General features: G+C 45.1%; 1 protein-coding gene across 4 annotated transcripts in view; it reads left to right on the top strand.

The window, feature by feature from the left end:
• EEPD1 (endonuclease/exonuclease/phosphatase family domain containing 1) overlaps positions 1–27,915 on the top strand; it is a 164,733-nt gene that overhangs the window by 117,248 nt on the left and 19,570 nt on the right. For 2 of the 4 annotated variants that reach the window (XM_004007897.6, XM_012176822.5), the window contains exons 7-8: positions 933–1,127; positions 4,803–5,484. In XM_004007897.6, the coding sequence (XP_004007946.2) occupies positions 933–1,127; positions 4,803–5,002 (395 nt within the window). In that variant the 3' untranslated portion in view covers positions 5,003–5,484. Of the gene's footprint in view, positions 1–932; positions 1,128–4,802; positions 5,485–27,915 lie in introns of those variants that run through there. The other 2 variants (XM_060415022.1, XM_042248602.2) reach the window with 2 other exon arrangements.

Here is a 27,915-nt window from a genome sequence, read left to right as displayed (position 1 = left end):
TGGGCTGCCGTCTATGGGGTCACACAGAGTTGGACACAACTGAAGTGACTTAGCAGCAGCAGCAGCCCTTGTTATTGATGTGTATTCAAGTCCACGAAGATTTGTTGAGTGTCTCAGATGCATTTGGCCCTTGGTTATGAACTGCTTTCTTTAAAGCTTTCCTTGCAATGTTTCTCCCTGTGATAACGTGGCTCTCCTGAGGGGAGCTTCGAGACAGGAAGTGATGGTCAGGCAGTGGACGGGAATCCCAGGGAGCCAAGTTGGGTCTCACTGTCCTTTTCTGAATGTCTCCTCACTTGGGAAAATACTTCATAACTATCCCACTTACTCTTGTAAATCAAACTAGAGTTTGAGAGAGCTGTTGAAAATACTTTAAAGTATTTTGCCCTATATTAGTGTGCTGGGGTTCCATAACAAAACACCACAGACTGGATGGCTTAAACAACAGGCATTTATTTTCTTACAGTCCTGAAGGCTAGGAAGTCCATGATCAAGGTGTTGGCAGGGTCGGTTCCTTCTGAGGCCTCTCCTCGGCTTACAGATGACTGTCTTCTTCCTGTGTCTCCACTCGGGCTTCCTTCTGTGCTCAATAAATGTTTGTTGAGCTTTTGTTAACGATCTGGGCAAGACCCTTAGGGCCTTTCTGTGCTACGAGATTCGGAACCCATGATCCAGAACAGAGGTGATGTTGACATCACACCAACCTAATGTGTCACTAACCTACTCTGGGAGCTTGGGTGTGGGGTCGGGGGGCGGTGAGGGGGTGTTGCACAAGGAACTTGGAAGAATTGGGAGAATAAGAACCATGCCACAGTCCTAATCCTGGAGAGTCAGATCAGACACTCACGATCCTACTTAAATGAGTGGTGGTCAGTGCTGGGTTAACTTCCCACCACCTCTTACATTTCTGAATTTCTCTCTTCCACTTCTAGGAGAAAAAGACGTGATAGTTTTAGGGGATTTTGGCCAGGGGCCAGACAGCAGTGACTATGATATCTTGAGGAAAGAAAAATTCCACCACCTGATCCCCGCACACACCTTTACCAACATCAGCACCAAGAATCCTCAAGGCTCGAAGACTCTGGACAACATCTGGATCAGTAAAAGCTTAAAGAAGGTTTTCACAGGTAAAGCACACGTGCTGTTCAGAAACAGGGAGAGTCACCTGTCTGAGCTGGCAGTTCACGATTGTCTGGTTTGAGCGAGAGTCAGGAGTGACCTTCCCTCCTCTGCAGGCATTTATGAGGTTACTGTTGAGGCGGCTGTATAATTATCTTTCACACAGAGCCACTTTTAAGAGTGAAGGGGTTCTGAAAACTAAGTAAAAGGCATTCACTGACCTACATCAGGGACAAAGCAGATGCGTGCCGGGCAGACCTGGCTATCGACTGGTAGCGCTGGGTCGCTGCTGCGAACTTGCTCTGCTGCGCTGAGTAGGGGCCACCCTCTAGTTGTGGCGCGTGGGCTTCTCCCTGCAGTGCTTCCTCTTGTAGGGCACGGGTTCCAGGGCACGTGGGCTTCAGGAGTGTGGCTCACGGGCTCTAGAGCGTGGGCTCAGCAGTTGTAGTACACGGGCTCAGTTGCCCTACGACTTGTGGAATCTCTCTAGACCAGAATTCAAACCCATGTCCCTTACATTGGCAGGTGGATTCTTATCCACTGGCCAGCAGGAAAGCCCCAGCTTAGCCTAATTTTAAGGATACTTAGCCCTTCAGCAAACACTTCTCAAGCCCTGTCATATTCAGGCAGTGTGCTGTGGCCTGAGATTTACCCACATGCCATCAGCACCCTGCAGAGCAGCAGTTGGCGGTGAGCTGGCATGTTACCTGGCATCACTATAGGATGCTGAAGTGCCTTAGGCAGGACTCTGCCGGACCAGGGTGTGGTGGGTGGCCTCAGCACTGAAAAGCACTCCCCCAAACCAGTCACTTGCTGAGCAGACCTTGGGTCATGAAACAGTCATAAAAATACAGAAGCGGCAGTAGGGTCTTTGGATGTAAGATAAGAGTAAGATAAGCACCAACAGTTTGAAAAGTGTCAGTTGATCAGTTGTAGTTGTGTCCGACTCTTTGTAGCCCCCCAGGCTCCTCTGTCCATGTGATTTTCCAGGCAAGAATACTGGAGTGGATAGCCATTCTCTTCCCCAAGGGATCTTCCTGACCCAGGGATCAAACCCGTCTCCTGCATTGCAGGCAGATTCTTTACTGTCTGAGTCACCAGAGAAGCCCTTACTAAACACAAATAGTTGCAGATTATACTTCAGAGAAATGTTAAAAAAAATTAAGTACCATTGCTGGAGTCTCACTGTGAGACCAGGACTTGCAGCCAAGACTTGGATCCTCAGGACTAGATTTCCAGTCCTGGGCACCAGTGTCCTGTTGGACTGTGTCATAGGAAAATCAAAAGGATGAAGAAAGTGGGTCTCAGAGGGAGTGTCAGTCATCAGACTGGGCGAGACGCAGTCTGCAGAAACGCATCGCTGGCTAGACAGAGGTTGGTAGCGACAGGAGGCGGTGCTGGAGTGCTTGAGCAGACAGGGCTGGGGGAAAGCTAGAAGCTGTTGCCTCCGTCCCTTGCTCTCCAGCTGTAGAAAGCGAGGTGCAGGGAGGAGCGGCCCCCATCCCAGAACTCACACCAGAACCCAGGCCTGAAAGTGAAGGTGTTAGTTGCTTAGTTCAGGTCAGTTCAGTCGCTCAGTCGTGTCCGACTCTGTGACCCCATGGACTGCAGCACACCAGGCCTCCCTGCCCATCACCAACTCCCAGAGTTTACTCAAACTCATGTCCATTGAGTCAGGGATGCCATCCAGCCATCTCATCCTCCGTTGTCCCCTTCTCCTCCCGCCTTCAATATTTCCCAGCATCAAGGTCTTTTCAGATGAGTCAGTTCTTCAAATCACATGGCCAATATCTTGGAGTTTCAGCTTCAGCATCAGTCCTTCCAGTGAATATTCAGGACTGATCTCCTTTAGGATGGACTGGTTGGATCTCCTTGCAGTCCAAGGGACTCTCAAGAGTCTTCTCCAACACCACACTTCAAAAGCATCAATTCTTCAGCGCTCAGCTTTCTTTATGGTTCAACTCTCACATCCATACATGACTACTGGAAAAACCATAGTTTGACTATATGGACCTTTGATGGCAAAGTAATTTCTCTGCTTTTTAATATGCTGTCTAGGTTGGTCATAACTTTCCTTCCAAGGAGCAAGCATGTTTTAATTTCATGGATGCAGTCACCATCTGCAGTGATTTTGGAGCCCCCCAAAATAAAGTCCGCCACTGTTTCCATTGCTTCCCCATCTTTTTGCCATGAAGTGATGGGACCAGATGCCATGATCTTAGTTTTCTGAATGTTGAGTTTTAAGCCAACTTTTTCACTCTCCTCTTTCACTTTCATCAAGAGTCTTAGTTGTTCTTAGCTTTCTGCCATAAGGGTGGTGTCATCTGCATATCTGAGGTTATTGATATTTCTCCCCGTAATCTTGATTCCAGCTTGTGCTTCCTCCAGCCCAGCGTTTCTCATGATGTACTCTGCATAGAAGTTGAATAAGCAGGGTGACAATATACAGCCTTGACGTACTCCTTTTCCTATTTGGAACCAGTCTGTTGTTCCATGTCTGGTTCTAACTGCTGCTTCCTGACCTGCACACAGATTTCTCAGGAGGCAGGTCAGGTGGTCTGGTATTCCCATCTCTTTCAGAATTTTCCACAGTTGCTTAGTCATGTCTGACTCTTTGTGACCCCATGGACTATAGCCTGCCAGGCTCCTCCATCCATGGAATTCTCTAGGCAAGAATAGTGGAATGGGTTGCCATTCCCTTCTCCAGGGTTTCTTCACAACCCCAGGGATTGAACCCAGGTCTCCTGATCACAGGCAGATAGGTTCTATACCGTTTCAGCCTCTAGGGAAGCCACCGGAGCCCAGGCCTGGGTCTGTTTGATTCTCTGGGGCGGTTCTCACTGAGGGCCATGGCCATGCTTCTAACTGCTCTGTCCTTTCTTCTGTGACTCTTCCCCTGTTTCTTAAACATACCTTAAGCTTCACATGTTTCTAAACTTTGACTTTAAAAATGCCTTTGCTGCTGCTGCTGTTAAGTCGCTTCAGTCGTGTCCAACTCTGTGCGACCCCAGAGATGGCAGCCCACCAGGCTCCCCCATCCCTGGGATTCTCCAGGCAAGAACACTGGAGTGGATTGCCATTTCTTTCTCCAGTGCATGAAAGTGAAAGTGAAGTTGCTCAGTCCTGTCCGACTCTTCGCAACCCCATGGACTGCAGCCTACCAGGCTCCTCCATCCATGGGATTTTCCAGGCAAGAGTACTGGAGTGGGGTGCCATTGCCTTCTCCAAGCCTTTACTAGCTCATAAACTTCTGTAACTCTCTCTTCTTTACCCTTTTTGTAGAACTTTCTCCTTTCCCACCCTCCTTTGCAGCTTTGTTTTGTGAAATAGGACCTTCACTTTGGACACCTTTGTGGGAACTGTGTACCTGTGTCGAACACTTACCCTCGCTGGTCAGATTGCAAGTGTTTGCGAAGTAAGGACGGGGTGGGGGCCAGGAGGTGTGCAAATGGGCAGGAGGCCTGGACCCAGGGTAGTTTCAGCGCCTCCTTGGCAAACCCTCACTTGTCTGGGAAATCCAATGGGCTGAGACAGTTCATTTGCACAGGCAAGCCAGGTGACTGAGGGGTCTCGTCAGGGAGCCCAGGCTTGCAAACTATACAGCGTTGGCCTCTACCCACCAGCTTGCGGCCCTCCCTCACCTCCCATCCTGACCTCTGGGTCTGTCTTCCCTCTGCCTCCAGGCCACTGGGCTGTAGTGAGAGAAGGCCTCACGAACCCTTGGATTCCAGATAACTGGTCTTGGGGCGGAGTGGCTTCTGAACACTGCCCTGTGCTTGCGGAGTTTTACACGGAGAAGGACTGGACCAGGAAGGAAGGCCCTCGGAGCGGCAATGGGCTCACCCTGGAGCGGAGTGAAGCCAACATTAAACACGAGCGATGATGGCCCCGAATGGGCGTTCCACCCCCTGACCCCGGGGAGCTTGCCCTCCCCCGTGAAGATGCAGAGCCAGAACCGCCTGCCCTTTTGTCCTCGTTCTGACAGTGGACAGTGCTTGGGCTGTGACCTGGCTGCCTTCCTCACAGAGTTTGTGGACTCTCATGGGGGAGGGAGCCCAGCGGGCCCTCAAGGTGCTGGATGGTCTGATCAGAAGCCGGGTAGAGAACTGGAATGTCTGATCTGTGGATGCCGCCGGCCTCAGCCACTGGGGATGATCACCCCACTGCCTGGACTGCAGCTCAAGGGGAACAGCAGTGGAGGCTGGAGGCAGAGCTCTCGTTCCTGACCACCAGTCTGCGATGTTCTGACTGCAAATTCTGTGAAAAGCTTTTAACTCGAGCACTCTCCTCAAATATTTTGAGTGATGATTTTTAGTTTTGTTTTGAAAAAATAAACAGAGATGAGCCTGCCTGGCCGCAGTGAGAGCCTGGGGGCAGTCCCCTGTCCTGTGTTTCATGCCCGCTTCTGATGTCTTGGGCTGGGTGGGGAAGGGGAGAGGCTGTGGTCTGCAGTGTCCTGAACACAAGGCACCCCTTGTGCATCCTCGCCTTGAGATCCTGCAGAGGTTCCCATCACACCCTCATTGACCCCTGGGGATCTCTGTCCAATCTTTAGATTGTCTCCTCCCTCCCATCCAGTGCTTCATCCTCTGACCCCTCTACTGGACCATCTATCACTTTGAAGAACCATTTGAATGATTTCCTTTCCTCCTCCTCCATTCAATTCAGTTCACCTTCAGTTCCCCAGCATTCTCTACCCAGAGCCTCCATCTGCTGATCCTGAGGAATAGCTGTTAATTCTGGATCCCCAGGAAGCTAAGCCTGGGAGCATCAGGAGAGGGAGGGTCCTCCCTTGAGGGTGGGTGTTGGGGGTACGGGGCGGGAAGTGTGGGTTAACTGCCACCAAATACTCTTTTCTTCCCAAGTTGGGGTCTCCTGTAGGTCCCCAAGAGGCTGGGATTATAATGCCCATTTCACAGCCGAAGAAACAGGCTTATGGAGTTTCACCTCCTGAAGGTCACACAGCCAGTTAGTACGTAGACGGATCCACACTCAGTCTAAAGCCCACGCACACATGTCAGCCCTGTGCTGCTGATACTGACGTGTGAGAGAGTTAACAATGGCAGTGAATGTGTGGACCACCATCACCACCAGTGGGAATCTAGTGACTTGAAACCCAGGGCTGGATGGGCAGTGAAAGGGGCCCTGTCCATCAAAGGATGGACACCTGGGGCATCAGGCTCCCCAGGAGCATCATTGGTCATGAGCACAGGAAGGAAACCCCTTTCTGAGAGCTTTTTGAGTACCTGGTCATCACCCATTACTACTCCCAGGAGCTGTCTCTCCAGTGGGTGGGTGAGCAAGCGCCTGGAGACCTGGAACCTGTGATAGCTGAGTCTTAACTGAAAGCAGTCGAATTAGAATGAAAAGTTGTGGTGGGTAGGAAGGGGTGCTTCTCAGCTGAGCTGACCTTTTTTGGTACTTTATTTGCAGTTAAAACTTCCACCTGCATTCACCATTCAGATGCTCCAAGTTCTTTTAGCCAGATTTTTGCACAAAACTGTGGAAAGAAAAGGCCTTCTTAGGTGAGAAGAGGGGAGAAAAATCCAACTAAACGACCTTTGTGACAGTCCCTTGATTTGAGCTGGAGGCTGGGGAACTGAATGGTAGGCCATACACTGGCGTTTGCTCAGTGCCTCTGCTTAGTCTTGGCTGGATGCATACTCATGCCCCAGACGCAGAGTGGGAGTGCGTGTTACCTGAGGACCCCAGAAGTGAAGGCATTGCTCGGTAGCCACAGGCCCAGGGTTTGAAGGCTGCAGACCTGGCTGCAGAGTCCCAGCTCTGCTGTGTCCAAGCTGTGGCCCCTGCAGGTTCTGCTTGTCTGGGTGAGTCCTGGGTTTCTTATCCATTAAGTGAGGATAGAACCCCTCAGGGCTGCAGAAAATAAATAGTTCAGTTCAGTTCAGTTCAGTCGCTCAGTCGTGTCCGACTCTTCGCGACCCCATGAATCGCAGCACACCAGGCCTCCCTGTCCATCACCATCTCCCGGAGTTCACTAAAACTCACATCCATCGAGTCACTGATGCCATCCAGCCATCTCATCCTCTGTCGTCCCCTTCTCCTCCTGCCCCCAATCCCTCCCAGCATCAGAGTCTTTTCCAATGAGTCAACTCTTCGCATGAGGTGTCCAAAGTACTGGAGCTTCAGCTTTAGCATCATTCCTTCCAAAGAAATCCTAGGGTTGATCTCCTTCAGAATGGACTGGTTGGATCTCCTTGCAGTCCAAGGGACCCTCAAGAGTCTTCTCCAACACCATAGTTCAAAAGCATCAATTCTTCAGCACTCAGCCTTCTTCACAGTCCAACTCTCACATCCATACATGACCACAGGAAAAACCATAGCCTTGACTAGACGGACCTTAGTCGGCAAAGTAATGTCTCTGCTTTTGAATATACTATCTAGGTTGGTCATAACTTTTCTTCCAAGGAGTAAGCGTCTTTTAATTTCATGGCTGCAGTCACCATCTGCAGTGATTTTGGAGCCCCCCAAAATAAAGTCTGACACTGTTTCCACTGTTTCCCCATCTATTTCCCAGAGAATAAATAACACCCATAAAACTCTCAGCATGCTCTCTGACCACAGAGCTCAACTTCAGGAGGGGTGCTCATTCCCCCTGACACATGGTGAGAACTCAACAAGCATCAGTATTTCAAAATAATTCTATTTTTTGCTGTCTTTGTTTTATCCCCGGAGTTTCTGTTACCCTCAACTGGAACAGATGCTTCGTGGTTCCCCAACAGTATGTTATCCTGGACTGTCCACTGGTCCAGCTGAGCTCTCAAAAGTAAGGATCTGCACCAGGTGGAGCCTGTCACTGGTCATCCCGCCCCACATTCCACTAAGACCCAAAGGCTCTGGAAGCGTCCAAGACTGCCCTTCACAGCTCCCCCTGGCGGAGAAACTTGGTAGGACACCCAGTAAATCATCCAGAAACAGAACCTGTGCTTTTTTTCTGCTTGAGTTGACAGGATATGGCCGACTGTCTCCCAGAACGAGTAATAGCTGGATTCAGACGTGGAATCTCAAGTGGTATCGTCGCTGGTCTAACGGTGGGCACATTTAGCCTTTGAAAGTCTCAGTTCCCAGCCAGGCTGTGGGATGATGGAGGTTTCTCCCAGCGGAGAGTGCCTCCCTGGGCTCCTCCCTGCCTGGGCCTGTGAGCCTTTAGCCCAGAGGCAGGATTTTCATAAAACTTATAGAATTCAAAGCTCAAGTTTTCTAGAAGTGTTAAGATTAATTAATAATCAGATGGCTTATCTCTTCTCTCTCCCCCCGCACAGTAAGTGAGTAGAGCTTAAAAGCCAAAGGATACTTAAATTTGCAAATGATGGAGAGTTGTTGAAGCTGGGTGATAGGAACACAGGGCTTCATGATGCTCTTCTACTTTTGTCTGCTTTAGACGTTTGCTAGTCACAATGAAGTAAATACATACATAATAAAAGGCCCAAGCTTGGCCCAGAATGACAATGTGCAAAGATTTATACTTTTTAAACAGGAAAATACTGCATTTCCCTGTAGGCCAGGCATGCTGAAGTCCTCACAGATGTGGAAACATGTGAAGGGAATTATAACTCTTTCTTCTTATGGCACTCCCTGAAGGGGCATTTTGCTAGGAAGGAGTCACTGAAAGTGATCAAGTGTTAATTCTGGAATGGTGAAGTTAAAATATATGTATTTGGAGGTAAAATAGGTATTTGGAACAAAGAGAAGAAAGGGATATTTAAAAGCCTTGGGTTGCTTTTCATTCATCACACATGGTGCACCCACGAGGTTTGGCTCTGGGGGTGATCAGGGGAGAGGGAGGAAGACCCCTGACTTCCAGGGTCACTCGGCCATGGTTCTGGTCTGTGCCTGTCTCCAGCAGGGGCTGCAAGGGCCTGGTTGCAGAATCCCCTGTATTTTCCATTCTCCCCTTGGTGAGCCTGGAAGAGGCGGAGGGGTTTCCCCTGAAGGAGCAGCCGGCAGGAATCTGAGTGCCAGGCCTCAGGAAGCTGGGGATCCTCATGCAGCAGCCAAAGTGATTCATTACTGCATCTTCTGTTGTGTAAGAAAACCATAGGCCCTTCCATAAAACAGAACCCTGAGCCCCCAGACTGTGGGTGCTCCATGGGGAGGGCCAGTTCCTGCCAGCCACCTCTCTACCCAGTCTTCATGCTGTGGCCTCTGACCTCAAGGCACTCACTGCTGGCATGCCCCCAACCCACTGCACAGATGAGCTTTGGTACAGGCCTAAGTGGGAAAAGGGGCTTCCCTGGTGGCTCAGACGGTTAAGAATCTGCAATGCAGGAGACCTGGGTTTGGTCCCTGGATTGGGAAGATTCCCCTGGAGAAGGGAACCCACAGCGACCCACTCCAGTTTTCTGGCCTGGAGAATTCCATGGACAGAAGAGCCTCGTGGGCTACAGTCCATGGGGTCACAAAGAGTCAGACACAATTGACCGACTTTCCCTATGGGGGCAAAGAAACAAGCCAGGGAATCATGAACAAGCTTCCTCATCTTCAGCTTGTGGGGGCAGATGGGAGTCTCCCTGCCTAACCCCACCTGGAGGCCAGCAGCTCCTGCCCCTTGGAAGGACTTTTGAGTAGGTCTGGATTCCCTCCAGGAGTCCAGAGTGAGGACAGACTGGCAGCATGAGGTCTGCCCAGCTGAGGCACCCTTTTCCTGGTTGATGGGCCCCCTGGGATGCCTGCCTCCACGGGGAGAGCCCCACCCACCACTGGAGAGCCCCGCCCACCACTGGAGAGCCCCGCCCTCCTCAGGAGTGCCTCCTTAGCCTGATTGCTGCTGAAGCCAGGCAGGCTCAGAGGAGTGGAGGTGGGTAGCTTTGCTGAAACCAGGAAGAGGAGGTCTGGAGCAGAGCGGGCACTGTCTGCCTCCTGAGTGTCCCACAGCTGGCCAGGTGACTTATACAGCTAACCTGAGGACATTCTCCAAGGACTTGAGGCCGACTCCATCACCCCCATCAGTTGGTAAGTCACAGAGTTGGGATTCCTGACTCAGCTCTGAATGCAAAGGCCTTGTTTTTAAAGTTCTTTAGGCGGGTAGGCTCATACTTAAGAATAAACAAAATAACTTGTCAAGCAGAGATATAAAGTGCTGTGCGAATCAGAGGAAAAGGGTGTGTTTTCACTTGGCGGCAAATCTGAGTAGTCTTCCTGGGAAAGTTTTCTGAGCTGGGGCTTTAATGGGCAAGACTGGGCGGGCAGTGGAGGCAGGCAGAAGACGGTATTCTGGGCAGGCGGTACTGAGGACAAGGGTGTGGAGGAGGGAAGGGCTCCGTCTAGGTCACTCTGGCAAGTTGAAGGGTTGTGAGGAGAAGACTAAACAGAACCCAAGGCCAGAATTAAAAGGCAGCAGGCCTGGGAGCTGGTAGGCTGCTCTGCAGACCTTGTGCAAAGTAGAGGAAGAGGCTGCAGCGTTGGAGGACCACAGAGCCTGGCAAGAAACGCACCGGGCATCACACTGGTCCCTGAGCAAGGGATGAGGCTGGAGTGGAGCCACGGTGGACATGGAGGGGCCAGGATAGTGGTCCCCCTCACCCCTGAGGAGCAGGTCCCTGGAACATTTACAGGACAAGCTAGAGGCCCAGCAAGGTGGAGGGGGACAGCTCTGGGAGGTCCTGAGAACTCAGCTGTAATGAATATTACAGGCCCAGACTCCTGTTAAACCCACCTGGAACTTGTGACTCTGGCCAAGTTACTTGCCCTTCTGTAAGCCTGTTTCCATAGCTGAAAAATGGAAATGTTCCTCCCTCCTTGTAATAAGAAATGAACTATTGGGTGTTGTGACAGTCCCCTTCCTCATCACCAGCAGTTTCTGTGGTGGCCAAGCCCTTCTGGGAGGTGCAAGTGTTTGGGGAGTTCTCAGACTGCTGCTCTGTGCCCAGACACAGCCCCCAGCCAAGCATGATGAGGCTCCTTTGTGTGAACACCACCATAAAGAGGGACACGAGATCAGGTGCAAGGGTCTGACTGAGAGCAGGGGTGCGGGGAGGCCTGACCACCAGTGAGAAGCAGGCCACTGCCTAAAAGTGGAGGCACGGGGACCCTGCACTGGCAAGGAGTCTGCTGAGCATAAAACAGATCACTCGTGGGGATGGGGGGATGACCCTCGCTTTCAGGGTCAGACCACATAACGCGTGTTTCCTTTGGCACATTGGATTCTGAGGCGCTTAATGGTGTCTGCTTAGAAGCCGAGCTCCCGTCAATAGTCAGTGGTGGGAGATGGGCCGTCCTAAGCGCCCTGCTGTCTCTATCGTGATGAATTATTTAATTAAATGATTCTTGTTGTGGGTGGGGAGCAGTGGGGACTCAGGGTTTGCTGTGATAAGGAATGCAGTTGGCCTGGAACGTGTCAAGCAGATAAGGAGGCCTGTGGAAAACAAGTGGCCGTGACAAAGGCCGGGGGCATGGAGGAGGGGAGGAGGGAACAAGGCCACAGGCCCAGGCCCAGTAGCACTGTGGTCTCCTGGCCTCCGGAAACTGCTCTGGAGGCCGCGTAGCCAAGGTTGACCTGGAGTTGCTGCAGCAGCACGCAGACCAAGGAAAGCAGGGGCAGAGGGCCGGGTGGCCAGGCCCCCAGACACTTGCAGCCTGCAGCAGGGAAGACAAGCTCCGAGCTTCAAAGGCAGAGGTAAGGTGTGGTCTGGGGCACCCTGGTGTCACCATTCCTCTCTTCACCTCAGGGGTGGGGGCTGGAGGGGCGACATTCTCTTCTTTTCTCAGGCCAGTGAGATCAGTGACATCCACAGGCTGAAGAGCAGCTGGAAAAGAGGGCGCTGCCTCATCCCCCAAGGGCCTGGTCCTTGTGCACAGGTGGTTCCAGGGGGCCTGGGCGGGAGGGAGACAGGCCCCAGAAGAGGTCTCCCACGTGCTGGCGTTTTCCTGCATCTGGGGGGTCAAACCGCACAAGGCAGCCTGCAGTAGGTGCCTTTGGTTCTGGGGCGCCTCCTAGTGTATGCTGAGCAACTGAGGTCCCATCAGTAGTCTACGGTGGAAGATGGGCGCTCCTAAGTGCCCTGCTGCCTCCATCATGATGAATTATTCAATTCAGTGATCAAGTAATAATTCAGTGATTTGTTGCTGGTGGGGAGCATTAAGGACTCAGGTCTTACTGTGAATGAGGATATGAGTAGAATATGAGTAGCCTTCCCTGTGCTGCACTAGGTCCATGTTGACTTGCTTATTTTGTGTATGTAGTGTGTATGTCAACCCCAAACTCCTAATTTAGCCCTTCACCCCCCAATACTTTTCCCCTTGGTAACCATAAGTTTGTTTTCAAAGTCTGTGAGTCTGTTTCTGTTTTGTAAACAAGGTCACTTGCGTGATATTTTTAGATTCCACATACGAGTGATGTCCTGTGGCGTTTGTCTCTCTCTGACACTTCATTTAGTATGATGGTCTCTAGGCTCATCCACGTTGCTGCAGATGCCGTTCTTCCTTTCTGATGGTTGAGTAATGCTCCACTGCATATACGTACCACATCTTTTTATCCATTCTTCTGTCGATGGACATTTTAATTGCTTCCACGTCCTAGCTGTTTTATATAGCACTGCAATGAACATCAGGGTGCATGTATCATTTTGAACCATGTTTTTCTCCAGAAGCATCGCCAGGAGTGGGACTGCTGGAGCATGTGGTAGCTAAGCTATTGTTTAGCTTTTCAAGGAACCTCCATACTGTTCTCCACAGTGGCTGGATCAATTAACATTTCCACCAACAGTGTATGTGGGTCCCATATCCTCTCCAGCATTTATTATTTATAGACTTTTTTAAAACTTACTTGCTCTTCCCTGGTGGCTAAGAGGTTAAAGTGTCTGCCTCTAATGCGGGAGACCTGGGTTCGATCCCTGGGTCGGGAAGATCCCCTGGAGAAGGAAATGGCAACCCACTCCAGTACTCTTGCCTGGAGTATCCCATGGACAGAGGAGCCTGGTGGGCTACAGTCCATGGGGTTGCAAAGAGTCGGACACGACTGAGCAACTTCACTGTAGCAGGTTAACTATATTGTGATAGTTTCAGTAAAGGACTCAGCCATACGTGTGTCCATTCTCCCCCAAGCTCCTCTCCCATCCAGGCTGCCACATAACCTTGAGCAGAGTTCCATGTGCTATATAGTGGGTCCTTGCTTGTTTATAGATTTTTTGGTGATGGGCATTCTGACTGGTGTAGGGTGATATCTCGTTGTAGTTTTGTATTTCTCTAATAATTAGCAATGTTGAGTATCTTTTCATGTCCCTTTGGCCATCTGTGTTCTTTGAAGGATTGGGTTGTTTTTGATATTGAGCTTCATGAACTATTTGTAAATTTTGGAGATTAACCCCTTGTCAGTTGCATTGTTTACAAATATTTTCTCCCATTCTGTGGGTTGTCTTTTTGTTTTATGATTTTTCTTTGCGTTTGCCCTAAACATACATCAGAAAACAAGACTTTATACAAGAAACCTGTGGAAATGTTGTAACAAATATGTAGAAAAGTATTTAATAAAAAGTCAAATTGAAATAAATATCAGATACTGCATACTAGAAAGTATTTCATCAATCTCCTTTTCTAAATTTTCTCTGAAGGAGAATTACTGTAGAGAACAATCCATAGTTAAAAAATATAGAAAATGGATGTATTAGCCAGGATTGTGAGATGAAGGTTAATGGTTAGAAAGCTACACTTATTAGCAATGTATCTTTGTTTACAATAACTTGATTTGAGATTAGTTGAAAAGCAAAATGAATGTAATTCAATGCTCAAATAATCCATACTATGCTTTGTTTCTAGTGTGAATGAAAAAAGATTTTTGACGGTTTATGCTTCAAAGATTAACCTTTTTATGTTGTGTTGCAACCATTTTTATTTATTCTCCATTAGAAGGTGAAGAATACTGTAATGTAAAATGTACAATGAACATCTAAATGGAGATGTTTGTCATTGATATGAAATATCCTGGGAGGTTGCCATGATGTGTAAGACAGGTTGGTTCTATTTTTTTTAATATTTATTTATTTGGCTGCATCAGATCTTAGTTTCAGCATGTGGGATCTATTTCCCTGACCAGGGATTAATCCCAGACCCCCTGCATTGGGAATGTGGAGTCTTGACCACTGGACCACCAGGGAACTTCTCCAAAAGTTGGTTCTAAATTTTCAATAGTTATTTCACTTGAATTGTAAGAACACAATCACAGTTCACTACAGTATTGATTTATCTTTATAATGTCAACATAAGGGATGTATATTACTTGACAATGTTGAAATAAAGACAGCTTTTGTAATAACCTAGAAATGGAGAAGGAAATGGCAACCCACTCCAGTGTTCTTGCCTGGAGAGTCCCAGGGACGGTGGAGCCTGGTGGGCTGCAGTCTATGGGGTCGCACAGAGTTGGACACGACTGAAGTGACTTAGCTTAGCTTTTGCTGGGCAAAAGCTTTTAAGTAGGTCCCATTTGTTTATTTTTGTTTTTTCATTACTCTAGGAGATGGATTAAAAATTATATTCCTGTGATTTATGCCTAAGAATGTGCTGCCTATGGTCTCCTCTAGGAATTTTATAGTATCAGGTCATACATTTAGGTCTTTAATCACATTGAAACCATAAAGTGACATTTCTAAAGAGGCTACTGAGATGGCTTTACCTCTCAGCCAAGGGGGCACCCTCACTGCTCTATGCTTCAAGGAATCCTGTGAATTTTCTAGGCTGTAGAAATCCCCCCATTCACTGACTTTAAAAAGCCCAAGGACAGGGAGTCAGGAAGTGCCAGGATGAGGCCCCGCTGGCGGGCCACCTGTGGCCAGCTTTTCCCAGCCCTCAGGCTCCATCCTGCTCAAGTGTTAACCTCTGACTGAGATTTCAAACAAGGAGCGTTGCTTTCCTGGGCAGTGGGGCTCCCGCATCAGGGCATTGAAGGGCCTCCCTAGGAGGGTGCTGGCCTGCAGCGCTGACCCCAAGTATCCATGCTAGAACGCTGATTGGGTCTGCCTGTGGTCTGGGTTGGGTCAGTGAAGGTGCCCTGAGACACACATTGAGAGACTTGCGGGGAATCCGTTTAAACAGAGTACGGAGAGGTGTGGCTGAACCCACTTAAACACTACCCAAGACAGAGATGAGGTGACTGGAACGGGAAGACACGCACGAGTGTCTAAGAATTTTGGTGTGGCTTTCACTGCCTAGGTAAGGGGCTCCTTCGGCAGGGGCAGCAACTGCCTGTGAAGGAGATCAACAAGGTGCTCAGCACATGAAGGGTCAAGGGTGACAAACGGCGGGACAGCCAGTGTGACAGTGGCTGTTTTATTAAGAGTCTGAGTTCTTGGCTTGCTGTCCCAGTACAACTGGCAGAGAGGATCTTTCACTACTTCAGTTACCAAACACAGGACCAGTCTTCAAAGATTTGTGTTGGGTAAATCCTTACTATGAATGTTCCGAAAACTGGTAAGCAACTGGCGCTCTAGGAATTTTTTTTGAACTTCTCTTCTGAATTTTTCTGAACATGTTCATCGTTTATCCAAGTCTTAAATTACCAGAGAAATTTTTAGAAGCCCAATATTTTCATATTTAGCTCACAGAGGGGTGTATGGGCCTGCTTGCTGGCAAGAAGCAGTCAGACTGAGTGGTTTTGGTGCTGAGGTCAACAGGGTGCAATGAATACCTGGGAGGATCAGACGCATCCACCTTCACAGGCAACTGCTGGCCTCAGTTCTCATCTGCAGCATACAGGTCTCAAAGCCTGAAATTATCCCTGACAAATCTAGTCACACATCCGACCCCGAGATACCTCTGGTGTTTCCCAAAGGCCCTCATGAATCCCAATTTATAGACCTATTTACTTGGGGAGTGTGGTGAGAGATGGTTAGCACTTGCTGTGGTTCCCAGTATTTTAAAATAACACAGCTTACAAGGTCTGACAGCTGCATTGTCCCTGGGTATCTTGGGTTTGTGACATAAGACCTAAAGACCCACAGAGCTATTATATTAATATATCAAAGCAAGGTGAGAAATCATCTGTTCCTAGGCTCACCTGTGTGAAATCCAGAAACAAGGGGGACCCCAGGTTGTGGGTCACTGTTAACTGCTGAGCTGAGAAATCTCTTTGGCCAGAGCATCTGGTATCTTTTCTCTTATTTCTCTAAAAGCAAAATGCTGGTTTTCCCAAGAACTGTCTTAGGTAATTATGTTAGGAAGCTGTGGTAAGATAAAATACCATTTGAATCTCAAATTACTCACATTCCATGTCTTGTTTATTTCAAACAGACATTAAAATGTTATTGAAGATATCTGTCAAGACTGTAAATAGTATATACTTTAGCATAGAATAGACTCTGTATTTATATACAAAGTATATATATGTTGCTTTTCAATGGATCGTCTCAGGGATTTTTATGACAAACTGGCCAGTGAGAGATTTAAATTGAGGGGAGGAAACAGATTTTGGAAGACCTGCAGGACACCTAACTCCTTATCCAGAGCTCTTTAAGGTGATATGTACATCTTTCCTGGAAAAGCTGTGCTGTGCTAAGTCGCTTCAGTTGTGTCAGACTCTGTGCAGCCCTATGAGTTGTAGCCTGTCAGGCTCCTCTGTCCATGGGATTCTCCTTTCAAGAACAATGGGGTGGGTTGCCATTCGCTTCTCCAGGGATCTTCCAGACTCCAGACCCGGGGATCAAACCCATGGATCTTATGTCTCCTGCATTGGTGGTGGGAGGTGGGGGGCGGTTCTTTACCACTAGTGCCCCCTGGGCAGCGCAGAGGGCCTCTGTATGTGTGTGTTAGTAGCTTAGTCGTGTCTGACTCTTTGCAACCCCGTGGACTGTAGCTCGCCAGGCTCTTCTGTCCGTGGAATTTCTCAGGCAAGAATACTGGAGTGAGTTGCCATTCCCTTCTCCAGGGGATCTTCCCAACCCAGGGGTCAAACCCTGATCTGCCACGTTGCAGGCAGACTCTTTACCATCTGAGCCACCAGGGAAGCCCCAGAGGGCCTGACATAAAATTCTGCGAAGGAAAAGAGCTAAAAGAGAGTGGGAACAAAGAGTCTGTGGTCCCTCTAGTGGACAGTTGTGGAGTGGCACCCAGAAATTCACTCAAGACCTCTTTGCTGCTGTCCAGTCACTACGTGCTGTCCAACTCTTTGACACCCCGTGGACTGCAGCATGCCAGGCTCGTCTCTCCTTCACCATCTCCTGGAGTTTACTCAGATTCATGTCCATTGAGTCAGCGATTCTAACTATCTTGTCCTCTGCTGACCCCTTCTATTGCCTTCAGTCTTTCCTAGTATTAGGGTCATTTTCAAAGAATCGGCTATTTGTGTCAGGTGGCCAAAGTATTGGAGCTTCAGCATCAGTCTTTTCAGTGAATATTCCCGGTTGATTTCCTTTAGGATTGACTGGTTTGGTCTCCTTGCTGTTCAAGAGACTCTTGAGAATCTTCTTCAGCACCACAGTTCAAAAGCATCGATTCTTTGGTGCTCAGCCTTCTTTATGGTCCAACTCTCACATCTGAACATGACTGGAAAACCATAGCTTTGACTATACGGACTTTATTGGTAAACTGATATCTCTGCTTTTGAATACACTGTCCAGGTTTGTCATAGCTTTCCTTCCAAGGAGCAAGCATCTTTTAATTTTGTGGCTGCTATCACTGTCTGAAGTGACTTTCCAGAACCCAGAAAAGTAAAATCTGTCACCACTTCCACTTTTCCCCCTTCTATTTGCCACAAAGTGATGGGAACGGATGTCATGTTCTTTGTTTTTTGAATGTTGAGTTTTAAGCCAGCTTTTTCAGTCTCCTCTTTCATTTTCATCAAGAGACTCTTTAGTTTCTCTGTGCTTTCTGCCGTTAGCATGGTATCATCTGCATATCTGAGGTTGTTGATATTTCTCCCGGCAATCTTGATTCCAGCTTGTAATTCATCCAGCCCAGCATTTTCCATGATGTACTCTGCATATAAGTTAAATAAGCAGGGTGACAATATAAAACCTTGTCATATTCCTTTCCCAGTTTGGAACCAATCAGTTGTTCCATGTCCAGTTTTAACTGTTGCTTCTTGACCTGTATACAGCTTTCTCAGGAGACAGGTAAGGTGGTCCAGTACTCCCATCTATTTAAGAATTTTCCACAGTTTGTTGTGATCCACATAGTCACAGGCTTTAATGTGGTCAAAGAAGCAGAAGTAGATGTTTTCTGGAATTCCCTTTCTTTCTCCATGATCCAACGAATGTTGGCAATTTGATCTCTGGTTCTTCTGCCATTTCTAAACCCAACTTGTACATCTGGAAGTTCTTGGTTCACATACTGCTGAAGCCTAGCTTGAAGGATTTTGAGCATAACCTTGCTAGCTTGTGAAATGAGTGCAGTTATGTTGTAATTTGAACACTCTTTAGCATCTCCCTTCTTTGGGATTGAAATGAAAACTGACCTTTTCGAGTCCTGTGGCCACTGCTGAATTTTCCAAATTTGCTGACATGTTGAATGCAACACTTTAACAGCATCATCTTTTAGTATTTAACACCAAAAACATTTTGTACTGGGCTACAGCCAATTAACAATGTTGCGGCAGTTTCAGGTGATCAGGAAAGGGACTCAGCCGTACCCATACATAGCCACATATCCGTTCTTCCCCAAACCCCCCGCTAATACAGGCTGGCACATAACATTGAGCAGAATTCCATGTGTTATACAATAGGTCTTTGTTGGTTATCCAAATTAAATATAGCAGTGTATACATGACCTTCTCAAAGTCCCTAACTGCCTAAGTTCATTTGTATCATTCCTTTTTAGATTCCACATATAAGGGATGTCATAGGATATTTCTCCTATGTCTGACTTACTTCATTAACTCTCGGTCCATCCATGTTGCTGCAAATGGCATTATTTCATCCTTTTTAATGGCTGAGTAATATTCCATTGTGTATAGGTACCACATCTTCTTTATTTGTTTCTCTGTTGATGGACATCTAGATTGCTTCTAGGTCTTGGCTATTGTAGACAGTGCTGCAATGGACACTGGGGTGCATGTATCTTTTCAGGCCATGTTTTTCTCTGGATATATGCCCAGGAGTGGGACTGCAGGGTCACATGGTAGCTCTATTTTTAGTTTTTTAAGGAACCTCCATACTGTTCTCCCTAGTGACTGAACCAATTTACATTCCCACCAAGAGTGCAGGAGGGTTCCCTTCTCTCCACACCCGCTCCAACATTTGTTGTCTGTGGATTTTTTGATGACAGCTATTCTGAACTGTGTGAGATGATAGTCTCATTGTAATTTTGATTTGCATTTCTCTAATAACCAATGATATTGAACATCTTTTCCTGTGTCTGTTGGCCGTCTGTATGTACTTTTTAGAGAAAAGTCTATTCAGGTCTTCTGCCTACTTTTTGAGTTTGTTTTTGTTGCTACCAAGCATCATAAACTGTTTGTAAATTTGAGAGAGTAAGCCCTTATTGGTCAGATAACTTGCAAATATTTTCTCCCAATCTGTGGGCTGTCTTTCCATTTTGTTTATTGTTTCCTTTGCTCTGCAAAAGCTTTTGAGTTTAAGTAGGTCCCATTTGTTTATGTTTGCTTTCATTTCCATTATTCTTGGAGATGGATCAAAAAAGATGTTGCTGTGATTTATGTCAGACAGTATTCTGCCTATGTTTTCCTCTAGGAGTTTTATAGTGTCCAATCTTCCATTTATATCTTTAATCCATCTTGAGGTTATTTTTGTTTATGGAGTTAAGGAATTATATGATTTCTCTCTCTTTTTTTTTTTTTTTTTTACATGTGGCTGTCCGGTTTTCCCAGCACTGTTTTTTGAAGAAAGTGTCTTTCCTGCATTGTGAAATCTTGCCTCCTCTGTCATAGATTAATTGACCATAGGTGCATGGGCTTATTTCTGGGTTTTCTATCCTGTTCCACGAATCTGTATTTCTAGTTTGTACCAATACCATACTGTTTTGATGACTGTAGCTTTGTAGTATAGTCTGAAGTCAAGGAGCCGGATTCCTCCAGCTCTGTTTTTCTTTTTCAGGACTGCTTTGGCTATTCAGGGTCTTTTGTGTCTCCATACAAATTTTGAGATATTTTGTTCTCATTCTGTGAAAAATGCCATTGGTAATTTGATAGGGATTGTATAGAATCTGTAGATTGCCTTGGGCAGTATACTCATTTTGACAATATTGATTCTTCTAATCCACAAACATGGAATATTTTTCCATCTGTTTATGTCTTTGATTTCTCTCATCAGCATCTTATAGTTTTTGGTGTACAAGTCTTTTGTCTCCTTAGGTAGGTTTATTCCTAGGTATTTTATTCTTTTTGATGCAGTGGAACTGCTTCTAGAACTTCTCTTTCTGATCTTTCATTGTTATTGTATAGATATGCAACAGACTTCTATGTATTAATTTTGTAACTTGCAACTTTACCAAATTCATTGAGTTCTAGTAGTATTCTGGCATCATCTTTAGGATATTCTATGTATAGTACCATATCATCTGCAAACAGTGACAGTTTAGCTTCTTCTTTTCCAATTTGAATTCCCTTTACTTCTTTTTCTTCTCTGATTGCTGTAGGTAGGACTTCCAAAACTATGTTGAATAAAAGTGGTGAGAGTGGACATCCTTTTCCTGTTCCTGATATTAGAGGGAATGCTTTCAGCTTTTCACCATTGACTATGATGCCAGCTGTAGGTTTGTCTTATATGGCCTCTAGTATGTTGAGATATGTACCCTCTATGCTCACTTTCTGGGGAGTTTTTTTTTTTTTAATCATAAATGGGTTCTGAATTTTGATAAAGGTTTTTTCTGCATCCATTCAAGTGATCATATGGTTTTTGTTCTTCAACTTGTTGACATGGTGTATCACATTGATTTTCAGATGACAAAAATTCCTTGCATCCTTGGGATGAATCCCACTTGATCACTGAGTATGATCTTTTAAATGTATTGTTGGATATGGGTTACTAGTGTTTTGTTGAGGAATTTTGCCTCTGTGTTTATCAGTGATATTGGACTGTAGTTTCCTTTTTTTGTGGTATCTTTGCCTGATTTTGGTATCATGATGATAGTGGCCTCATAAAATGAGTTGGGAAATTTTCTTTGTGATTTTTTTAGAACAATTTCAGAAGGATAGGTGTTAACGCTTTTCTAAATTTTGATTAAGTTCACCTGTGAAGCTGTCAGGTCCTGGACTTTTGTTGGGTTTTTAATCACAGTTTCAATTTCAGTGCTTGTGATTGGTCTGTTCATGTTTTATTTTTTTTTCTGGTTTTAGGGAGACTTGTACCTTTCTGAGAATTTGTCTGTTTCTTCCAGGTTGTCCATTTTATTGGCATACAGTTGTTCATAGTAGTCTCTTATGATCCTTGGTATTTCTGTGGAGTCAGTTGTAACTCTTTACATTTCTAATTTTCCTGGGTTGAGTCCTCTCCCTTTTTTCTTTGAGTCTGGCTAAAGGCTTATCAACTCTATCTTTTCAAAGAACTAGCTTTTAGTTTCATTGATCTTTGTTATTGTTTTGTCTCTATCTCATTTATTTCTTCTCTGATCTTTATGATTTCCTTCCTTCTACTAACTTTAAAAGGTTTTGTTTGTTTTTTATCTAGCTGTTTTAGGTGTAAGGTTAGATTATTTGAGATTTTTCTTATTTCTTGAGGTAAGATTGTATTGCTATAAACGTCCCTCTTTGAACAGCTTTTGCTGTACGCCATAAGTTTTGGACCATTATGTTTTCATCCTCATTTGTCTTTAGGTATTTTTTTATTTCCTCTTTGATTTTTTCAGTGATCCAATGGTTGTTTAGTAGCATATTGCTTAGCTGCCATGTGTTTGTGTTTCTTAGAGTTTTTTCTTCTAGTTTATTTCCAATCTCATAGCATTGTTATCAGAAAAGATGCTTGATAACACAGCATCTTTTAGGATTTTAAATAGCTGGAATTCCATCATGTCTACTAGCTTTGTTCACAGTAATGCTTCCTAAGGTCCAGTTGACTTCACACTCCAGGATGTCTGGTTCTAGGTGAATGACCACACCATTTTGGGTATCCGGGTCATCAAGACCTTTCTTATACAGTTTTTTTTTGTGTATTCTTGCCATCTCTTCTTAATCTCTTCTGCCTGTGTTAGGTCTTTACCATTTCTGTCCTTTATCATGCCCATCCTTGCATGAAATGTTCCTTTGATATCTCCAGTTTTCTTGAAGACATCTCTAGTTTTTCCCATTCTACTGTTTTCCTCTATTTTTTTGCACTTTATTAAAGAAGCCTTCTTGTCTCTCTCTTTTATTCTCTGGAACTCTGTATTCAGTTCAGTGTATCTTTCCCTTTCTCCCTTGCTTTTTACTTCTCTTCTCTCTTCAGCTATTTGTAAAGCCTTCTCAGACAACCAGTTTGCCTTCTTGCATTTATTTTCCTTTGGAATGGTTTTGGTCACTGCCTCCTGTACAGTGTTACAAACCTCCAGCCATAGTTCATAATCATAGTTTACTAGATCTAATCCCTCGAATCTATTCATCACCTCCACTGCATAATCATAAGGGATTTTATTTAGGTCATACCTGAATGGCCTAGTGGTTTTCCCTACTTTCTTCAATTTAAGCCTGAATTTTTCAATAAGGAGTTCTTGATCCAAGCCACACCCAGCTCCCAGTCTTGTTTTTGCTGAATGTATAGAACTTCTCTATTTCTGGCTGCAAAGAATATAATCAGTCTGATTTTGGTATTGACCATTTGGTGAAGTCCATGTGAAAAGTTATCTCTTGTGCTGTTGGAAGAGGGTGTTTGCTATGACCAGTGTGTTCTCTGGACAAAACTCTGTTAGCCTTTGCCTTGCTACATTTTGTGTTTAAGGTCAAACTTGCCTATTACTGCAAGTATCTCTTGACTTCCTACTTTTGCATTCCAATCTCCTGTGAAGAAAAGGACAACTTTTTTTGGTATTAGTTCTAGAAGGTCTTGTAGGTCTTCACAGAACCATTCAACTTCAGCTTCTTCAGCATTAGTGGTTGGGCTATAGATGTGGATTACTGTGATATTGAATGATTTGCCTTGGAAATGAACCTAGATCATTCTGCCATTTTTGAGATTGCAGCCAAGTGCTACATTTCAGACTCTCTTGTTGACTCTGAGGGCTACTCTATTTCTTCTAAGGGATTCTTGCCCACAGTAGTAGATATAATGGTCATCTGAATTGAATTTGCCCAATTCCTGTCCATTTTAGTTCACTGATTCCTATGATGTTGATGTTCACTCTTGCCATCTCCTGCTTGACCAGCTCCAATGTACCTTGATTCATGGACCTAACATTCCAGGTTATTGTGCAATATTGTTCTTTACAGCGTTGGACATCACTTGCACCACCAGACACATCCACAAGTGGGTGTCGTTTCCACTTTGGCCCAGCCACTTCCTTCTTTCCAGAGCTATTACTAATTGCCTTCCACTGTTCCCCAGTATTGGACACTTTCTGACTTGAGGGGCTCATAGAATCTCCAGTACTCAAATAGCTTACCATGAAAGAACTCTTATCTTCCAACACAAAAAAAGAGCTACTGTTCCTCTAAACCCAAGATCAGTTTACTCATAAAATCTAAACTATAAAGTACAGTAATAAACTAGGAAAATGCAGTAAATATGATAAAGGTTATTTGTAAAAGGCAAAAAAACCAAATATCTAAATTTTATCTAAATTTTAGATCTTTACTCCTTAGGCCATCACATGTTTGTTGCTCTTAAGGACTTTGATATATATAGTGTTGGGATTTTTTTCACATTTAGCCCATCCCAGTTTCTTAATGGTTGCCACGCACTGAAATGCCACTTAAAAAAAAAAAAAACTGAAGTATAGTTGACATAAAATATTGTGTTTATTTCAGCTGCTGCTGTTGTTCAGTCGATCAGTCATATCCAACTCTTTGCAACCCCATAGGCTGCAGCACGCCAGGCTCTCCTGGCTGAGAGCTTATAGTGAGGGGTGATGCTGAATTCATGGCCTCCAAAGAAGAAGATTTAACTCCAGGACCAAACACAGTCTCAGTCACTTAGAGCTTTGTGTAGATCTTATTAAAGCAACAGGGATAGAGAAAGTTTTCAGTAACAGGCACTAGAAGGGGGCAGGAGAGTATCCCCCATGCCAGTTTTTCCAAGGCGTCTTACACTTCTTAGTAAGCTGTTGCTCATAGATAAAATAACACCTCAAGGCTGAGACAGTTGCAGCAGGTGCAACTCTCTCCCATAACATACATATTTGCACAAGGGGAGTCCCTCTGGGAGAGATATATTGTATAAGCCTTGAAGGAAAACAGACTCCCAAGTAAGATACATAGTTTCATTAACATGGCTTAAGAAAAACATATCTATGAGTATGATGTATTGTTTTGTTGGGGAATTAGCAGCTCAAGGTTGGAAAAAATTACTTTTAGGCAGAACCATTGTCGTCATAGCAACACAGAATTAAAGGAGCCTCCTTCCTGGTTAAAGCAGGAGCAAAAGAATGCAGGAGGGGGAAAAAAACGCTTGCCATTTGTCTCCTCCTGTGGCTTGGGGACCTCTGGCCTCCCTAGTGAGACCTGCCTAGCCATTAACCCTTTCACATCCTTCACCATCTCCTGGAGTTTGCTCAAACTCATGTCCATTGAGTCAATGATGCCATCCCACCATCTCATCCAGTGTCGCCCCTTTCTCCTCATGCCCTCAATCTTTCCTGGAATCAGGGTCTTTTTCAGTGAGTCAGCTTTTTGTATCAGGTAACCAAAGTATTGGAGCCTCAGAATCAGTCCTTCCAATGAGTATTCAGGGTTGATATCCTTGAAGATTGACTGGTTTGATCTCCTAGGTGTCCAAGGGACTCTCGAGTCTTCTCCAGCATGACAGTTTGAAAGCATCAGTTCCTCAGCACTCATCCTTCTTTATGGTCCAACTCTCACATCTGTACATGACTCCTGGAAAAGCCATAGATTTGACTGTATGGACCCTTGTCGGCAAAGTGGTGTCTCTGCTTTTGAATATGCTGACTAGGTTTGTCGTAGCTTTCTTCCAAGGAGGAATCGTCTTTTAAGTTCATGGCTGCAATCACTGTCCGCGGTGATTTTGGAACCCAAGAAAATAAAGTCTGTCACTGTTTCCATTATTTCCCCATCTATTTGCCATGACGTGATGGGACTACATGCCATGATCTTAGTTTTTTAAATGTTGAGTTTTAAGCCAGCTTTTTCACTCTCCTCTTTCACCTTCATCAAGAGGCTCTTTAGTTCCTCTTTGCTTTCTGCCATAACTGAGGTGGGTGTTATTTGCATATCTAAGGTTATTGATATTTCTCCCAGCAATCTTGATTACAGCTTGTGCTTCATCCAGCCCAGCATTTTGCGTGAGGTACTCTGCATAAAAGTTAAATAAGCAGGGTGACAGTATACAGCCTTGATGCATTCCTTTCCCAATTTGGAACCAGTCTGTTGTTCCATGTCTGGTTCTAACTGTTGCTTCTTGACCTGCAAACAGGTCAAGACCTCCTCCTCAGGAGACAGGTAAGGTGGTCTGGTACTCCCATCTTTTTAAGAATTTTCCAGTTTGTTGTGATCTACACAGTCAAAGGCTTTAGTGTAGTCAGTGAAGCAGAAGTTTTCCTAGAATTCCTTTGCTTTTTCTGTGATCCAGTGGATATTGGCAATTTGATTTCTGGTTCCTTTGCCTTTTCTAAACCCATCTTGTACATTTGGAAGTTCTTCGTTCATATACTTTTGAATGGATTTTGAGCTTGATTTTGGATTTTACAACTTGAAGGATTTTGAGCATTACCTTGCTAGCCTGTGAAATAAGTGCAATTGTGTGGTAGTTTGAACATTCTTTGGCATTGCCCTTCTTTGAGACTGGAATGAAAACTGACCTCTTCCAGTCTCTGGCCACTGCTGAGTTTTCCAAATTTGCTGACATATTGAGTATATCACTTTAACAGCATCATCTTTAAGGATTTGAAATAGCTCTGCTGGAATTCCATCACCTTCACTAGCTTTGTTTGTATTAATGTTTCCTAAGGCTTACTTGATTTCACACTCCAGCGTGTCTGGCTCTAGGTGAGTGATCACACCAGCATGGTTGTCCAGGTCATTAAGACCTTTACTTTGTATAGTTCTTCTGTGTATTCTTGCCACCTCTTCTTAATATCTTCTGCTTCTGTTAGGTCCATACCATTTCAGTCCTTTATTGTGTACCTCTTTACCTGAAATGTTCCCTTGGTATCTCTAATTTTCTTGAAGAGATTTCTAGTCTTTCCCATTCTATTATTTTCCTCTATTTCTTTGCATTATTCACTTAAGATGGCTTTCTTATCTCTTGCCTTTCACTTCTCTTCTTTTCTCAGCTATTTGTAAGGCCTCCTTGACAACCATTTTGCCTCTTTGCCTGTCTTTTTCTTGGGGATGGTTTTGATCACTGTCTCCTGTACAATGTTATGAACCTCTGTCCATAGTTTTTTGGGTGCTTTGTCTGTCAAATCTAATCCCTTGAATCTATTTCTCACTTCCACTGCATAATCATAAGGGATTTGATTTAGGTCATACCTGAATGGCCTACTGGTTTTCCCTACTTTCTTTACTCTAAGTCTGAATTTTGCAAGGAGTTCATGATCTGAGCCTCACTCAGCTACCAGTCTTGGTTTTACTGGTTGTATACAGCTTCTCCATCATCAGCTGCAAAGAATATAGTCAATATTTTGGTACTGACATTCTGGTGATGTCCATGTGTAGACTTGTTTCTTGTGTTATTGAAAGAGGGTGTTTGCTACAAGCAGTGTGTTCTCTGGACAAAACTCTGTTAGCCTTTGCCCTGCTTCATTTTGTACTCCAAGGCCAAACTTGCCTGTTACTCCAAGTATCTCTTGACTTCCTATTTTTGCATTCCAATCCATGATGAAAAGGACAACTATTTTTGGTGTTCTAGAAAGTCTTGTAGGTCTTCAGAACCATTCAACTTCAGCTTCTTCAGCATCAGTGGTGGGGGTATAGATGTGGGTTACTGCAATATTGAATGATTTGCCTTGGAAAGGAAGAGAGATCTGTCATTTTGAGATTGCACCCAAGTACTGCATTTCAGACTCTCTTGTTGATTATGAGGGCTGCTCCATTTTTTCTAAGGGATTAGTACCTGTAGCAGTAGATATAATGGTCATTTGAATTAAATTTTCACCTGTTCCCACCCCATTTGCATTGATTTCTAAAATGTCAATATTCACTCTTGCCATCTATTTGACCACTTCCAATTTACATGGACCTAATATTCCAGGTTCCTATGCAATATTTTTCTTTGCAGCATTGGCCATTACTTTCACCACCAGTCCCTTCCCCTGTGGTCCTCAGGAAAAAACAAACTTTCCAACACCTCCCTTGATATGTGTGTCTTTCTTTCTCTCTTTTAAGTCTTTAAAGCCTATTTTGTCTGATATGAATATTGCTACCCCAGATCTTCTGATTTTCATTTGAATAACTTTACCCATCCCTTTACTTTTATCTCAGTGTTTTCCTAGATCTGAAGTGGATTTATTATAGACAGCATATATACAAGTCTTGTTTATGTATCCATTCAGCCAGTCTGTGTCTTTTGGTTGGAGCATTTAATCTGTTTACATTTAAGGTAATTATTAATATGTACCTGACCTGCCGCTTGAAAAACTTATATGCAGGTCAGGAAACAACAGTTAGAACTGGACATGGAACAACAGACTGGTTCCAGATAGGGAAAGGAGTACGTCAAGGCTGTATATTGTCACCTTGCTTATTTAACTTATATGCAGAGTACATCATGAGAAATGCTGGGCTGGAAGAAGCACAAACTGGAAACAAGA

This window comes from Ovis aries, chromosome 4 (assembly GCF_016772045.2).
Source record: "Ovis aries strain OAR_USU_Benz2616 breed Rambouillet chromosome 4, ARS-UI_Ramb_v3.0, whole genome shotgun sequence".
Classification (NCBI taxonomy): Eukaryota; Metazoa; Chordata; class Mammalia; order Artiodactyla; family Bovidae; genus Ovis; species Ovis aries.
This window is presented reverse-complemented; position numbering and strand designations above follow the sequence as displayed.